This window comes from Nycticebus coucang, chromosome 18 (genome assembly GCF_027406575.1).
Source record: "Nycticebus coucang isolate mNycCou1 chromosome 18, mNycCou1.pri, whole genome shotgun sequence".
Taxonomy (NCBI): domain Eukaryota; kingdom Metazoa; phylum Chordata; class Mammalia; order Primates; family Lorisidae; genus Nycticebus; species Nycticebus coucang.
In genome coordinates, this window is record NC_069797.1 from 21,596,198 (window position 1) to 21,612,869 (window position 16,672).

Sequence of the window (16,672 nt, forward strand, 5' to 3'; positions counted from 1 at the left end):
TGGGACACGAAGAGAAATGTGGCTGAAAATAGACTGCCGCCGCTGGCGGGGACTCCCTACACATACAGAAGCTGGCGCGTGATAATCCTCTGGAGATAGTGATGGAAACTGGAGCCCAATAGATGAAGAGAAGGAAGAACGAGGCTTCTTATAGGGTAAACAGGGAGAGGGTACCTGGAGAGAGGTGTGGCTTGGGAAACCAGGGGTTTTCCCTAGCTGAGGGAGGCTTCGCTCACTTCTGCCAGTAGATAGGATGATTCCTTCAAACTGCCGCTAGATGGTGGTACTGCTCTGGATGAAGTCCAGGGCCCTGCAGCAGGCCTGGGCAAGCCCTGGCACCCGCCCCCACCCCCAACCCCGTCCACCAGCACATTAACAAGAATTTGGGGCAGGATAGGGGACAGAAGCAAGATATCCATGAAATCAAAGTCCCGGGGGGTGGAAGTGGAAAAAGAAAAGGGAGGAACGGAGAGTCATGAAGTCAAAACCTGGAAGAGGCCTCTGTTCCTGCCCATTCCCTATCCTTTGTCTAGTCAGCTCTTGACTATCTACAATATGTACCCACCCTCGTCTTCTAAGCTCACAACCATGTTTTATAACACAATCACAGTTTCACAAACCCCAGGAATGTTCCATGTGGAGAGAGGCTAAGTTTTGCTCTTGCCCGGGGAATTATGACACTCAGAATATCCCCTTGGTGTAAATGGAAGACACCTGAGAAAAGGGAGAAAATAGATCCCAGTGAAGCACAGCCATCCAGATACTCTGATGTTTCACCCTGCCTTCTCCAGCTCCACTTTTTCTCTGTCTCCTGTAAGGACAACCCAGGTATTCTATGCTTCATTCCCCAAATCTGCCTGTATACCCAGAGTCTAACTCGCCACCATGGCTCCCTGCACTCCTACCCCCAGGTCAGATGTCCTCCTCTCCTCAGTCTGCCCTGTACTACTCACACAGCTCTCACCTGCGCTATAGCAGCTGTTGTAGGCCCGGTCTGGGTTGGAGGGCATACTTCGTACACATCTCAGTAGAGTCTCCCGCTGTCCAGGGCCTTCCCGAGACACCACCTGACCCATGGTGAAAGTCACGTCATGAAACAAAACCTATCAGGGAAGGGAGGAGATGTTGAAGAAAACAGAATGGCATAGCTTAGTTCTGGAAGGTCTCCATCCCTAACAAACAATCCAGAGAACTAAGGAGTGTCTTCCAAGTTTTGGTATGAACAGAACAGAGCACTCAGGAACCCTTAGTAGCAGGGCACATAGGCTCTGAGTAAACAGCAAACAGCCAGCCTGTGGCAGTGTCTGGGGTTACCTGGCTATATAGCAGATAAACTCCAGCATCCCAGACTCGGACAACGTATCCTTTAGCCTCCAGGCCTCTCCCACGCTTAAGAGCTGGTTGCCACATCACCTCTGTCACGTCAGAGTCCTCTGGAGGTGAGGGATGTGGCAGTCAGGATTTCTTTTTTCTTTTTTTTTTTTTGTGTGTGAGACAGAGTTTCACTTTGTCACCCTGGGTAGAGTGCCATGGTATCATAGCTCACAGCAACCTCAAACTCTTGGGCTCAAGTGATTCTCTTGTCTAACCCTCCTGAGTAGCTGGGACTACAGGCACCTGCCACAACACCCAGCTAATTTTTTTTCTTTTTTAGATATGGGGCCTCGCTCTTGCTCAGGCTGGTCTTGAATTATGAGCTCAAGCAATCCACCTGCCTTGGCCTGCCCGAGTGCTAGGATTACAGGGGTGAGCCACCGTGCCCCTCCAGCAGTCAGGATTTCTTTATGTTCACAGATGCTTATGGGCTCACCCGTTTTCACTTATAAGATTCTCTTGGGCCCAGGTACCAGCCCCAAAGTTCCTAGTTCTTGCCCCTCCCACAAAGCCATTATTTAAAATAGTGCCTACCCTTGGAGGTGAAGTTAATGGGAGCAAGGTGCAGAACTGAGCGCTTCTCTGAGGAGAGAAGGAGGGCATCTCAGTAGCGTCCACCTACCCCAGTTGCCCTGTCATCAGCCTCCACCCTCACCCTAGCTTGGGGTGACAGTCCTCATGCTGCTTGATCACCTCCCACCCCTGCTGCACCCTGAAGTCCTCACTCTTCTGTTTCTGGGTGAGCACAGCTCTCTTTCTTCGGGATCTCTCCCCATTCTCCCAGGCTTCCAGGGCATCAGGGCTCTGCTCATGGAAAGAGGGTTAGGGTTATACTAAGATGCAAGGGTCCTTGACAGCCTTCCTTCCCAGCCCTCCCCTGCCCCAGGAATGCCTCATATCTTTCATGGCCTTTCCCCAGAACCCTGAGTCTGGATGCTGGCTGCCCTCCAGGATCTGTTAGGTACAAGAAGCATTAACCTTTAACAGTTTTTTCCTGGAATGGCCGCTCCCTTGACTTCCAAATCCAAGACCCTCTTTTGCACCTCTTCGAAACTTTACAGACCAGGAAGCCCAAAGACCCCCACCTGCCATCCATCCTTCTGTCCCGGACACCCTTCCCTTGCTCACCTGCTTCTGGAGGCTCTGCCAGGAGTACCCTTCCCCCTTCTGGGAGGGACCTCCGCTCCTCTGCAGCCGGCTCACCTCTCTCCTTAGGCTTTGCAGCTCTGTTTGCTGGGTCAGCAGAGCTATGGCACAAGCCACAGCTCCCAGAGCCGCCCCCCAACTCAACCAGAGGGCAACTGAGAGTGCCGGCTCTCGGACTGGGGCCCCCATGTCGCCTGATGGCCCTTTGGGGGCTAGCAAGAAATGAGATGAGGCTGGCATGAGCTGGGGACCCTGCCAATAGCTGTGGCCTCAGGAGTGGGATGGCAAGGAGATGGCAGGGAGGGTAGGGGTGAGGGCAGTGGTGCAGAAGGGAAGAAGGGTGTTACGCAAGGGAGAAATAAAAAGGAACTCGAGAATAAAAAGGAGGGAAAAAGAAAGCAAACTAGGGGTACTATCAGTGCTCCTGGCACTCTGTTATGGAGCCAGTGTCACCTTGTGACCCTCTTGCCCTCCAGTAGCCTCAGGAGAATTAGGTGCCAGTCCCTCTAGGAAGGACAGGACTGTCAGTGACACCCAGGAGGAGCGGCTAGTGCGCAGGAACCCTGGGGCAGCCCCAGAGTTGGGGGAGGGAACGTTGGCTGGCTATGGGGCATGGTGCCAGGAGTGGGATGGGGGGCCAGGCTGGGCAGTGTCCTGGTCGGGGGTGAGGGTGAACCCCCTGGCTCAGGCACAGGAGAGCTCTGGGGCAGTTTGCTAGAGGTTACTGAAGGTGGGAAAGGAGGGTCAGGGGTCGATGGGGAAGAGAACCACTGGCACAGAAGCAAGAAGCTGGCTGAGTTCTGGTGTGAAGGCTGGGCCGGGTATGTTGGAATAAGGCCTGCACTACTCCCTGTGCTGAACTTGGCAAGCAGGACTTCCTGTTTCCCAAGAAAAGCTCTTACATAAGGCTCTGGACAAAGAGACAAAGAGGTTGCCCCAGGCCCCCTAGCCACTGCAGGATTTCTCCTGGCACCCAGGCTCCAGGCTCCCATGGGTCTTCTGACTCTGAGCCCCTTCAGGCTTGTCCCCACCCCCCTTTAACCAGGGCCTGTGCCAGCACCTGCTGAATGTCCCAAGGCCACTAAGAGGAAGGGCCCCTGCCCCTCCCAGCCAGGGATTCCCCCAGCAGGAGGAAGTCCGCCTCCTAGGGAAATGAGGCTGCTTCAGGTTGTACCTTGGGCATAGGATTGATTTTTCTCCTGGGTGGTGTACTTTTCTACTCCCTGCTCACCAGTGGGGGTTAGAGGCTTGTGGTTGCACTCCCAAGCCTGAGCATCACCCTGGAATTCCAATTGTCCTGCACCCCACTCCTCCATGCCCAGACCCTCTTCCCATGGCTCTTGGATACCCTGAAATGTCCCCTGAACCCCAATAAAGAGAGAGACCATGACTTATTATTTTTAATATCCACTTATCAACATTTTGTCACAATAATAATAAAAATAATATCTGTTTTAAAAATCCACAGGGAATTCTCAAGAGAGGAGCTTGTCTTTGTCTCTCACGCCTCACTTCAGGAACTCCTGGCCTAGGCCCAGTCTCTTCTGCTTCCTGCCACAAGGTCCAGCCCCAGTTAGTGTCTGAAGCAGGGTCTTCTGGACCCATCTTTGCCCACAGAGTACAGTAAACACAGTGTACAGGGGTGGTGGGGGCTGTGGCCAGGGGGAATCAGGGGATAAATGGAGGTCTTGAAAGATCAGAAGTTTAGGAGTGGCAAAGTGGGAGGTGAGGGTGCCATAAGGGAAGAATGGGGATGCTGTATTTATGTGGGCTGGGAAACATGAACAGCCCTGACAGCCAACAGAGGCAGGGGCAGGCCTAGAGCAAGGAGGCATATGAGGGTGGGGCAGAGGGAACCAGGGTGCTCTGAGAGCTGTCGTGGGGAACCAGTAGCCTGGGGCATCTGTAGGGAGACCAGGGCCCCTCAGTGAACTTGGAAGAGTCCAAAGTAGGTGAGGAAGGGGGCAGCCTTAAGATGGGTCCAGGGGAGGGTGCGAATCCGTAGGGAAGACCCTGTTCGCAGGGGCAATAGCCCAGACACCTGACAGAGGCGAAGCTGGGGCCCTGGAGAACTCGCTGCTGTGGCTGAGAACTCCTCCAGGCAGCGCAGGGCCAGGACGTCATCCACCAGCAAGTCCAGCTTCAGGTAGACAGCCTTCCCCTCATCAAAGTGCACCTGGGGTGGAACAGGGCAGGCAGCATCCAGGCTTCTGCTTGCACTTGGCCTCAATTTCTAATTTACTTGGAGATGTAAGCATCCCATCCCACCCAAACCCCAAACTCCCTCCCAGCCTTTCACCTGTTTCCCTCTCTCCCCCTAAACAAACCCTTCTCCTTTAGTTTTTGCTTTACCTATGGAGCCAGGTGGGGCTTACCTGACAGTACAGGTAGTAGAGTCCAGCCCGGGTGACTGTGAATTCCCCAGCATGGCGGTTATAGCGCAGAGGGTTGGAACTGTTGATTTTGGTTTCCTCCCAGCCACTCACCGTCCCATCCACACCTGAACATGGATGTTCAGAGATAAGGAAAAGTCCTTTTCCAGGTATTCCCCATGCTCCTTAGGGATCCACTGAGGGTATTAACATTTGGGGCCCGCCTTACCCAGAAGATACATAGATCACCCAGGGCAACAAAGAAGTCATGCCCTGGGGAGTTGATAGTGTAATCAGTTATGTGAAGAAATTTGACTTATGTGACCAGTAAGAGTTAGCACAAACTGTAACTGGTGCTCCCTTCTGGAGAGAAGACTAGGATAGAAGGAGACATGTGGGGCTTTATATCTTACTTCATCTGTGTTTATAGCGTTTCTTTTTCTTTTTCTTTTTTTTTTCCTTTTTGAGAAAGGGTCTTGTTCTGTTGTCCAGGCTGAAGTGCAGTGGTTTCTGCTTGTCATAGCTCACTGTAACCTCAGATTCCTGGGCTCAGGCAGTCCTCAACCTCAAGTGGTCTGGTGCTCAGCCTCCTGAGTAACTGGGACTATAGGCATGCACCACCATGCCCAGATCTTTTTTCTATTTTTTTTTTTTTTTTTTTTTTTTGTAGAAATAAGGTCTTTCTATGTAGCTCAGGCTGGTCTCAAACTCCTGGCCTCAAGCAATTTTCTACCCCAGTTTTTTTTTCTACCCCCAATTGTTCTACCTCCTAAAGTGCCAGGATTACAGGAATGAGCCACTATATCCAGACTGTTTGCTTCTTTTATTTTGAAAATGCATACATACGGGTGGCACTTGTGACTCAGTGAGTAAGGTGCCGCCTCCATATACCGAGGGTGGCGGGTTCGAACCCAACCCCCGCCAAACTGCAACAAAAAAATAGCCAGGCATTGGTGGCTGGCGCTTGTGGTCCCACCTACTTGGGAGGCTGAGACAAGAGAATCGCCTAAGCCCAAGAGCTGGGGGTTGCCGTGAGCTGTGAAGCCACGGCACTGTACTGAGGGCGACAAAGTAAGACTCTATCTCTAAAAAAGAAAAAAGAAAATGCACACATATATAACCTGAATTATTAAAATTAAAAATAGCTGGGTGCAGTGGCTCACGCCTATAATCCTAGCACTCTGGGAGGCTGAAGAGGGTGGATTGCCCTGAGCTCACAGGTTCAAGACCAGTGTGAGCAAGAGCGAGATCCCCCATCTCAAAACACAGCTGGGCATTATAGTGGTACTTGTAATCCCAGCTACCCGGGAGGCTGAGGCAAGAGGATCGCTTAAGCCCTAGAGTTTGAGGTTGCTGTGAGCTGTGACAGCACAGCACTCTAACCAGGGTGACAGCTTGAGACTCTGTCTCTAAAAAAATAAATAAATAAAAATAGTAAAATGACACCAAAATGTCCATCAACTGATGAATGGATAAACAAAATGTGGCATATGCACACAATGGAATATTTTTGGCCATAAAAAGAAATGAATACCAGTATATCCTACAACATGGATGAACTTTGAAAATATTATGCTCAGTGAAAGAAGCCAGATACAAAAGAACACATTGTATGATCCCAGGTATATGAAACATCTAAATAGGCAAATAGAGACAAACAGAAAATAAATTGTTCATTGCTTAGGGCTGGGGAATGATGGTAATGGGTGATGGCTAAAAGGTACAGAGTTTCTTTTTTTGAGACAGGGTCTCACTGTGTTGCCCAGGCTAGAGTGCCATGGCATCAGCCTAGTTCACAGGAACTTCAGACTCCTGGGTTCAAGTGATCCTCTTGCCTCAGCGTCCCAAGAAGTTGGGACTACAGGTGCCCACTACAATGCTCAGCTAATTTTTTCTATTTTTAGTAAAGATAGGGTCTAACTCTTACTCAGGCTGGTATTCAACTCCTGACCTTAAGGGATCCTCCTGCTTCAGCCTGCCAGTATCCTTGGATAACAGGTGTGAGTCACCATACTCAGCCCTGGAGTTTCTTTTTGAGATAATGAAAATGTTCTAAAATCACCATATTTATTTATTTATTTATTTATTTAGAGTCTCAAGCTGTCCCCCTGGCTAAAGTGCCGTGGTGTCATAGCTCACAGCAACCTCAAACTTTTGGGCTTAAGCAATTCTCTTGCCTCAGCCTCCCAAGTAGCTGGGACTACAGGCGCCCACCACAATGCCTAGCTATTTTTTTGTTGCAGTTGTCATTGTTTAGCAGGCCGAGGCCGGGTTTGAACTTGCCTGCCTAGGTGTATGTGGATGGCTCCCTAACCACTCAGCTACAGGCACCACCCACATTTTAATTTATGATTGCACAACTCTGTGAATATATTAAAAGCTGTTGAATTGTATACTTTAAATGAATGAATCGTATGGCATGTGAATTATGACTCGATAAAACTGTCATTAAAAAATAAACAAAAATAGCTGGCATTGTGATGGGTGCCTGTAGTCCCAGCTGCTTGGGAGGCTGAGGCAAGAGAATCACCTAAGCCCAAGAACTGGAGGTTGCTGTGACCCATGTGATGTCATGGCCCTCTACCAAGGGCAGTAAAGTGAGACTCTGTCTCTACAAAATAATAATAATAATAATTAAAAAAAGAATAATCAAAAATAAACAATAAAAAATACCCCAGGGTGGCGCCTGTGGCTCAAAGGAGTGGGGTGCCGGCCCCATGTGCCGGAGGTGGTGGGTTCAAACCCAGCCTCGGCCAAAAACTGCAAGAAAAAAAAATACCCCAAAACCTTAGAGTTAAGGCAACTGCAAAGAAGAGGAATAATAAAACAATAGAGTAGGGTGGCATCCCAGCTCTTTTCTGGTGCACCTGCCTATCTCTCCATTGTCATCTCACAAGCTCACTCCCCTGATCCTTCCCAAGATCCCTCCCCTGGCTGGCACCTTGTCTTTCTGGGCCACCCAGTTTAAAATCACCAGTCCCAGCCCTGTCTGAATTAATTTCTTCATACCATTGCAGCCACTAATATGAGAAATTATCCTGTTTATTTATCTATGTATTTGTTTGGGGTCTGACTTCTCCTCTCCCCCTTGCCAGAGAGCAAGGGTAATAGTCTTATATTGTCTTTTTTTTTTTTTCTTTTGAGACAGAGTCTCACTCAGTTCCCCTGAGTAGAGTGCTATGGCATCATAGCTCACAGAAACCACAAACTCTTGGGCTCAGGTGAGCCTTAGTCTTCCCAGTAGCTAGGACTACAGGCACCCACTGTAATGCTTGGCTAGTTTTTTTTTTTTTTTTAAGTAGAGCCAGGGTCTCACTCTTGCTCAGTCTGGGTCTCAGACGCCTGAACTCAAGCAATCCACACTCCTCAGCCTCCCAGAGTGCTAATAAGATTACAATTATGAGCTACTGTGCCCAGCCATCTTTTTTTTGAGACAGTCTCACTATGTCACCCTTGGTAGAGTGCCATGGCATCACAGCTCACAGCAACTTCACACTCTTGGGCTAAAGCGATTCTCTTGCTTCAGCCTCCTAGGTAGCTGGGAATACAGGTGCCCGCCACTACACCTGGCTATTTCTGTTGTTGTTGTTGCAGTTGTCATTGTTGTTTTAGCTGGCCCAGGCTGGGTTTGAACTCCCCAGCTTTGATGTATGTGGCTGGCGCCCTACCCTCTGAGCTATGGGGCACCGCCTGTAATTACAAATTTATATGCATGTCTCCTCTCCTAGACAGTGACGCCTCGAGAATAGGTCTGGATATTAGTTGCTGTGGGTGCCTAACCTGCCCCCTAGCCAATGGTGGATTCTCAATGCATATGTGTTGACTCAGTGAATGAATAAATGTCTGGATAACTGACAAAGATAACTGGTCTACACAGGTTGGATAGCATAGAGTTGTGAGGGGAGAAATGAAGCTCTGCTCTTTTCTTCCTGCCATTCCCAACTATGGAGCCAACCTGAGCAAAGGCTGCTGCTTGTGGCCAAAGGCCATGGTGTCCTTTGGACTGTGCCTAAAGTCACGTGTCTCCAACCACAGACCTCACATGGACATTCCATGTTGTCTGGCAATCCCATTTTCCCCATTAAGCTTGCTTTGGTACTCACCAAGATGAGGATTTTGTACCATCTCTCTGCAAACCTCCTATTCCCATCTCCCTAGTTCTCCAGAGGACTTAGCAGTCACCAGGCAATGGCTCCCTCATCTCCCACCACCAAATCTACAAACCCACCTGCTCTCATGTCTTCCTTTGACCATCTCGTGATGATGGGAAATGTGTCCCCTCTTCCTTCTGGAAACAATCCCCTCCTACCTTCTTGAATGTGGCCCCTACAGGTCCCCCTCACCCCTGCACCAGCAATCTCGCCTCACCCAGACCATGTCCAGTACACAGGCACACTCTAGCTGGGTTCAAATCCTGGCTCCGACACTGAGCATCATCATGACCTTGGACAAGTTGTATAACCTCCATCTGTGAAATGGAGGGAATCAGAGTATCCTACTTTTAGGGCTCTTGTGAGGATTAGCTAAGACCAAATACGTAAATACTAGACAGTGTGCCTACCCCAAGATAATACTCAATAAATGTTAACTGAGATTCAAGTAGTATTGCTAACAAGACTAAGCTGTTCCCTGATTCACATTCCCCTTCCACCTACTTATTTCTCTGCTACTTGTCACAGAGAAACTTCTTTTTTTTGTTTTAGAGACAGAGTCTCACTTTATTGCCCTCAGTAGAGTGCTGTGGCATCACAGCTCACAGCAACCTCCAACTCCTGGGCTTAGGCTATTCTCTTGCCTCAGCCTCCTGAGTAGCTGGGACTACAGCGCCTGCCACAAAGCCCGGCTATTTTTTTGCAGTTTGGCTGAGGCCAGGCTTGAACCCGCCACCCTCGGTATATGGGGCTGGTGCCACACTGAGCCACAGGCAGTGCTCTTTTTTTTTTTTTCTTTTTTGAGGCACAGTCTCACTTTGTCACCCTCAGTAGAGTGCTGTAGCATCACAGCTCACAGCAACCTCAAGCTCTTGGGCTTAAGTGATTCTCTTGCCTCAGCCTCACAAGTAGGTGGGACAACAGGCGCCCAACACAACACCTGGCTATTTTTTTGTTGTAGTTGTCATTGTTGTTTAGCAGGTCCAGGCTGGGTTTGAACCTGTCAGTCGTGGTGTATGTGGCTGGTGCCCTAACCCCTGAGCTATAGGCGCCAAGCCCAGAGAAACTTCTGAAAAGGGTTGCCTCTGTCTCTAATTCCTTATTTCCCATTTTCTTCTTAATCCAATCCACACTGCCTTCCATCCTTACTAGCCACTGAAACCGCCTTCATTAAGGTCAATAGTTGACTTTTATGTTACCAAACCCAGAGTCATTCCTCTGTTCTCATCTCATGTGACCTCTCAGCATTTAGCACAGACAGCCACATCCTCCTTCTTGAAACAGTGCTTTCTTTTAGAATCCAGGACACCATCCTCCAACAGTTTCTTCCTCTCTTTCTGGCTACTTCTCAGCCTCCTCTACTGGTTTCCCTTCCCTATTCTACTTCAGGATATCCAAGGAGCCTCAGCACTTCATTCCTTTTTTTTTTTTTTTTTTTTTTGAGGCAGAGTCTCCACCTTGTTGCCTTCCGTAGAGTGCCATGGCGTCACAGCTCACAGCAACCTCAAACTCTTGGCCTAAAGTGAGTCTCTTGCCTCAGTCTTCCAAGTACCTGGGACTATACATACCCACAATACCCAGCTATTTTTTAGAGAATAGCCTCTCACTCTGGCTCAGGCTGGTCTCAAACCTGTAAGCTTAGGCAATCCACCCGTCTGGGACTCCCAGAGTGCTAGGATTACAGGAGTTAGCCAATGTGCCCAGCCTCAGCACTTCATTCTTTTATTTTTTTTTTTTTTTGAGACAGTCTCACTTTGTCACCCCTGGTAGAGTGCCCTGGCATCATAGCTCACAGCAACCTCTAACCATTGGCTCAAGTGATTCTCTTGCCTCAGCCTCCAGAGGCACCCGCCACAATGCCTGGCTACTTTTTTTTTAAGAGATGGTGTCTCGCTCTAGTTCAGACCAGTCTTGAACTCGTGAGCTCAGGTGATCTGTCCACCTCGACCTCCCAAAGTACTGGGATTATAGGTGTGAGCCACTGTGCCCAGCATTACTTCATTCTTGAGGCCCTTCTTTCCCATGGGGTCCCCCTATCTGGCCATGACTCCTGACTATATGTTCAGGCCTAGTCTGATCTAGTCTACTTTGTCCAGCCATCTACTTGTGGAATTTATTATCATTGTTTCTTTTAGGCATCTCAAAATTATTTTATACACCTCTCAACCTATTTCTTCCCTGGCCAACCCCATCTTAGGAAATAGCATCATTATTCCCAGAAACTCACATTAATAATCATCATAATATGATTATCAACTCATATTAATAATAATCACAATATCATTTGTGATTTCTACCTTTCTCTTATTCTTCACATCCAACCCACAAGCAAATCCTTCAACCTAGCCCACATGCTAAACCCAGCTACTCCTCTCCGTCATGCTGCCACCTGACTAGGCTGAGTCTCCCTCATGTCTTGCCTCCCAGCCTACCATAGTGGAAGGACATTTCAGATGAGGGAACAGTGTATACAAAGTCCAGAAGAGGCACACAGGGGTCAGGAGTGTCAGTCCACCAGGCATGGAGAATATATAAAGTGTGCAAAGAAATGAGGCAGAGATCAGACCACAAAGAGGCTGGCAGCCAACCCGAGAGACAATTAAATAATGAAAGTATAGTGCAGAAGGGCTTTGCTTGGCAACGTAAGTAGGACCTAGTGGAAGGATGCGGGAAGGGTGGAATGTGGAAGGAGCAAGAGGCTGGGTTTGAGGTTCTGACGTGATAGTCCTGAGGTGAAGGGTAAGGTAGAATGGAAAAGATGGGCAGATGCTGGAAACATTTTGAGAAAGAATGATGAAGGCAGGAAGACATATGGAATATGAGGAGAAAGGAAAGGGGAGAATCAAAGGTGCTTCTTGGAGGAGGGTTAAAGGAGAGAGCAGGGTTGGTGGTTTGGTGGGATAGCTGGTCTAGGTTCTGGGGAAGGGTAGGTTCCCTGCCTGGATCACAGAACCAAGCCCTGAGGACCTTCATGAACCAGCTTGTGGGGTTCCAGGTCTGATGGTGGGGGGTGGGGTAGGAATTCAAAGATTTTGAGGGGTCCCTTTCCCAAGAGGCCAGTGCCGTGTGAGGGATGGAGTCTCACCTGCCTGTGCTCTGTCCTGTCCAGGTCTTGGGTGAACTGTAAGACACAGGAAAGCATTGGTGAAACCTGCTCTGTTCCTCTGCTGTCCCTCCTCCCTGGGCATGGCTCACCTATCACCCACCTTCATAGTGGGCTGCAATCACTTTGCGAGCCCGTGTTCTTCGGCCTTTAGGTGCTAAGAATCAAAGAAAGACAGATGAGCAAAATAGGCCCTTCAGGGGAGCCCAAGAGCTACTCCCCGCACCCTGTTCCCCTCTCAAGGACCATGACATCCTCAGAATTGTCCAGACTCCTGGCCTCAGAATCTCAGGCCTCATCTTCCTTCATAAGTAGAGTGACTATATAATTTATCATCCAAACCGGGATACTTCTGCAAGCGAAGCAGGATGCTATTAATAATCACACTGAGCTAACAGTGTAAGCCCCACACAATCCTGGGTACATGGTCATATAGTCTCCCATTCATTAGTCTCTTTGTCTATTGGGGCTCACCTTGGCCCCAGGGATTCTCCTAACTCCTGACCCAGACCCCTTCATATTTAGAATAGGGTCTGAAGAAACACATCCCTCCAGAAGGAGGGCCAGAACCCCTAGGTCAGAGTGGTTAACTGCATGTCTCTGAACCTCCCGTCACTCTACGTGTCTCAGTTACTCTGTGAGGATAATGGTTTTGCTCTGCCCACTTTATGGGACTGTTATGATCAACAAAGCAACAATGAATCCAGAAGATACTACAGACTGGTCACTACTGTATTCCTGAGGTTGGGATAGAGGGATGCTTACCACTTCTGCGAGGGCGGACTAATCGTTTCAGGAAAGGCACAGGATCCTGACTTTCTTCTGTCTGGGGATTCAGTTCCTAGGGGAATTAGGGCAGGGCTCAACCAAGGACACCAGAGTCATAAACTGAGACTGACAGGGCCTGTCAGGAGAGCCACCAGCCAGCAATAAGCACAGAAGTCTTAGGGACAAATCACGCCCCTGGCCAAGTATGGCCGGGGCCAAGGGGCAGGAAAGGTGCTGGGGATGAGGCCCTGTCCTCACCACCTTCACACCTTCTCCACCCCACCCCCTCAACCGATGCAGACCCTGTACTCAGTTGACACATCGCACACACCCCACCCACAGTCAGCATGCACACACCCTGTACACAACAGCATCCCTCTTCCAGGGCTCACATATCACACTCCCATATCATGCACAGCCAATAAGCACTTCAGACTCATGGCATAAGCCCAGCACAAGCCCCCTTACACCCAGTTGTCACGGGTCACCCTCTCTGCAGCCCCCCACATCCAGACACACACCAGGCGTGCACATTGTCATGCACACCTAGCGCACTTTCCCTGCCCCACAGCCTGCAGACAGCGCCCACACACACACTCACCAGAGGGTCCTGATCCTCCTCTGCCACCAGTTCCCCCTGGGAAGGCTCCTGCTGGGAAGGAGGCAGCGTCACCCTGTCCTTTTCCACCTGACACCTCGCCCTCCACCCATCCTCTGGTGCCCTTGCCCTCAGCCCTCCCGGTCCCCAGCGGCTTCTTTGCGGTCTCCACTCCTCATGTGCCCAGGGAGGGGCGTGCAGCAGGGCCTCACCTGGGCAAACAGCGATGCCCGGCTTCCCAGGCTGACCGCGGCCAGCAGGAGGCCAAGGCAGGCCAGCGCCAGGCCCAGGCCCAGCACGAGCGGGGCCAGCAGGGCGGTGCCCGGCTCCCCCCGGCGCCCCCTCCGCCTCTGGCTCCGACGGGCGGCCATGGGGGCGGGGGGCTGTGCCTGCCTCACCGCCCCCCCATCCCGGGACCCGAGGGATCGGGGGGTGGGGGAGCGGGCGGGCGGGTCGGGCTGGGGAGAGGGAGGGGCAAGGGAAGCGGGGCGGGAGGGGGGATGAGGACAGGAAGCCGGACGCCGTTTGTGTGTGATTAAAGTCCGAGTTCTGGCCGAACGGCGCGCGACACGGACAGTAGGGCTCGCGGGCTACCGCAGAGCTCCGAGCGCGGCAGCGGGAGGCGCGGCCGGGCGTGTGCAAGCCAGGGTGGAGGTTCCCCCGCGTGCGGGACCGTGCCGGGGATGGCGCCTCACGCAGGGCTCCAGAAGGGAGCGAGAGCAGAAGGGAGCAGGGACTCCACCCGGGCCTGAGCGCGGCAACCAGGCTGCGAGGCCCCTGCAGCTCCCCCGCCTCCAAGGAACCCGGCACTTGGCAGTGTGGGGCTGGGGTTGTCATTCCCTCCGGCGACACGGTTAGGACCAAGGTGCCCTCCTCCTCCTCCGCTATAGACAGTTTGTATTGTATCAGCTGCAACTAAAGACAGTACTTTCCAGGAAGTACCTGGAAAAGAGCTTGAGGATATCTATTAACACGGGTCATGTTTTCACTTCTTTGAACAAATCAATTCGTAATTGGTTTTAGCTTCAGCGTCCTGCGGCTAGAGAAAGCAAGCCAGTGTGTCCCCAGAACTTACTTCTCTGGGAACACGAGCGCCACGAACGGCTTAATTACAGGTCTTAGGGAGCTCAAGGTAGAGCTAACAGACAAGAGCCCCATAAATGAATTTGGGAAAAGAAAGGTTGGACCTTTTTTGCCATGGCACGATTTTGTAAACAGCCAAGTGCATTTAACCTGTAATGTTCACTTCCGCATATTTACAGTGAAAGGTACTGGAAAACAATTTCTTTGTGAGAGAAATCAGTAAGCAATAGGATAAATGGTGTTTCTGAATAAGGTAAAACGTGGTGAGCCTCCTGCCTGGCCTGTCTCCTTCGCTCCCGGGCTACTCTCACGTCTTGCTGACCTCCTCTGTGTTCTGGAACCTGCTGAACAGCCTTCTGCTTCAGGCTCTCAACACGTTATTCCCCTTACCTAGAACACTCAGACCACCTCTGTCTCCTGCTTAAGTCACTTCAGAGAGAGTTTTTCACATCCTCTTTTATTTTATTTTTAGAGAGAGAATCTCATTTTGTTTCCCTCGGTACCGTGACATGCTGTGATAGCTCACAGCAAACGCAAACTCTTGGGCTCAAATGGTTGTCTTGCCTCAGCCTCCCAGGTAGCTAGGTCTACAGGAGCCCACCAAAACTCCCCACTATTTTTAGAGACGTGGGTCTTGCTCTGGCTCAGGCTGGTCTTGAATCTGTGAGCTCAGGCAATCCACCCGCCTCAGCCTCCCAGAGTGCTGGGATTACAGGCGTGAGCCACCGTGCCTGGCCCTCACATGCTCTTTTTAAATTAGGACCCTAACTCCCCTCATTCTCTTACCTGGTGCCCTTTATTTCCTTCTTAGTTATCACAGTTGGAATGATGTACTTGGCTACTTGTGTATCCTCTACTTCCCCAAATACATTGTAAAATAGTAGAAAATTACATATTTCCTGGTTTACCTGCTTATTGTCCATCTCTAGAATATAAACTCTATGAGGACATTATTCACCAGCACCGTGAAATGTTAGCTTGTCGGATATCACTACAACAGCCTGTTGAAAAGATAAAGCTGAGTTTATTCTTTCCCCTCTACAGTCTGACTGACTGCATCTGGTAGGAAGAAGGGCAAGCCCATCATATTTTTTGAAACTTTAAAGTCTGGTGGTTGTGGGTGGCACCTGTGGTTCAACGGAGTAAGGCGCCAGCCCCATATGCTGGAGGTGGTGGGTTAAACCCAGCCCCGGCCAAAAACTGCAAAAAAAAAAAAAAAAAGTCTGGTTGTTGTGTGTGTGTGGGGGGGGGGGTGGTGGCTTTGTGCTGGGGTGGTAGGGGCAGGAGTGATTAGGGTTGGATAAAGGCCATGCTATGATAGTTTAGGATGAACCTAGCCAGCAGCTGGGACTACAGGCGCCTGCCACAATGCCCGGCTATTTTGTTCTTGTTGTTGTTATTGCAGTTTGGCCGGGGCTGGGTTTGAACCCGCCACTCTCAGTATATGGGGCTGGTGCCCTATTCACTGAGCCACAGGCACTGCCCCATTGCTTCTTTCTTTTTTTTTTTTGTAGAGACAGAGTCTCACTTTCTGGCCCTCGGTAGAGTACCGTGGCCTCACACAGCTCACAGCAACCTCCAACTCCTGGGCTTAAGCGATTCTCTTGCCTCAGCCTCCCGAGTAGCTGGGACTACAGGCACCCGCCACAATGCCTGGCTATTTTTTGGTTGCAGTTTGGCCGGGGCCGGGTTTGAACCCGCCACTCTCAGTATATGGGGCCCGTGCCCTATTCACTGAGCCACAGGCACTGCCCCATTGCTTCTTTCTTTTTTTTTTTTTTTTTTTGTAGAGACAGAGTCTCACTTTCTGGCCCTCGGTAGAGTGCCGTGGCCTCACACAGCTCACAGCAACCTCCAACTCCTGGGCTTAAGCGATTCTCTTGCCTCAGCCTCCCGAGTAGCTGGGACTAAAGGCACCCGCCACAATGCCCGGCTATTTTTTGGTTGCAGTTTGGTCGGGGCCAGTTTTGAACCCGCCACCCTCGGTATATGGGGCCGGCGCCTTACCGACTGAGCCACACCATTGCTTCTTTCTATTGATGAGTATGATAAATCATTCAGGAAGTTCCTGGAATGA

General features: G+C 50.5%; 2 protein-coding genes across 5 annotated transcripts; both read right to left on the reverse strand.

Annotated features, from left to right (window-relative positions):
- Positions 1-504: 504 nt before the first annotated feature.
- On the reverse strand, positions 505-3,779 carry TNFSF13 (TNF superfamily member 13). 3 transcript variants are annotated; one of them, XM_053569961.1, is made up of 6 exons: positions 2,503-3,779; positions 2,100-2,178; positions 1,909-1,956; positions 1,315-1,433; positions 965-1,067; positions 505-714 (listed from the first exon to the last, which is right to left on the reverse strand). In XM_053569961.1, the coding sequence occupies exons 1-6, from the start codon at positions 2,758-2,760 to the stop codon at positions 605-607; spliced, it is 717 nt and encodes a 238-aa protein (XP_053425936.1). In that variant the 5' UTR covers positions 2,761-3,779; the 3' UTR covers positions 505-604. The 3 variants fall into 3 exon arrangements, with proteins under 3 accessions (XP_053425936.1, XP_053425935.1, XP_053425937.1); XM_053569960.1 differs by having other exon boundaries at positions 965-1,103; XM_053569962.1 differs by lacking the exon at positions 1,909-1,956 and having other exon boundaries at positions 965-1,103.
- A 127-nt stretch (positions 3,780-3,906) lies between these two features.
- On the reverse strand, positions 3,907-14,000 carry TNFSF12 (TNF superfamily member 12). Of its 2 annotated transcripts, none has more exons than XM_053569959.1 (7): positions 13,725-14,000; positions 13,516-13,563; positions 12,912-12,987; positions 12,250-12,303; positions 12,129-12,164; positions 4,896-5,020; positions 3,907-4,696 (listed from the first exon to the last, which is right to left on the reverse strand). In XM_053569959.1, exons 1-7 carry the CDS (start codon positions 13,881-13,883, stop codon positions 4,445-4,447), a joined length of 750 nt encoding a protein of 249 aa, XP_053425934.1. In that variant the 5' UTR covers positions 13,884-14,000; the 3' UTR covers positions 3,907-4,444. The 2 variants fall into 2 exon arrangements, with proteins under 2 accessions (XP_053425934.1, XP_053425933.1); XM_053569958.1 differs by having other exon boundaries at positions 13,516-13,566.
- Positions 14,001-16,672: the final 2,672 nt, after the last annotated feature.

Excerpts from the sequence above, each read along its gene's own strand:
- TNFSF13 (XM_053569960.1), bottom strand. The coding sequence starts at position 2,760 with ATGCCAGCCTCATCTCATTTCTTGCTAGCCCCCAAAGGGCCATCAGGC. Across the intron at positions 1,957-2,099 it reads GCTCACCCAGAAACAGAAGA|AGAAGCGCTCAGTTCTGCAC; the intron begins GTGAGGACTTCA and ends TTCTCTCCTCAG. Across the intron at positions 715-964 it reads CAACAGCTGCTATAGCGCAG|GTGTCTTCCATTTACACCAA; the intron begins GTGAGAGCTGTG and ends CCCTTTTCTCAG.
- TNFSF12 (XM_053569958.1), bottom strand. The coding sequence starts at position 13,883 with ATGGCCGCCCGTCGGAGCCAGAGGCGGAGGGGGCGCCGGGGGGAGCCG. Across the intron at positions 12,304-12,911 it reads AGTCCGCCCTCGCAGAAGTG|CACCTAAAGGCCGAAGAACA; the intron begins GTAAGCATCCCT and ends TTTGATTCTTAG. Across the intron at positions 5,021-12,128 it reads ACAGGACAGAGCACAGGCAG|GTGTGGATGGGACGGTGAGT; the intron begins GTGAGACTCCAT and ends ATCCATGTTCAG.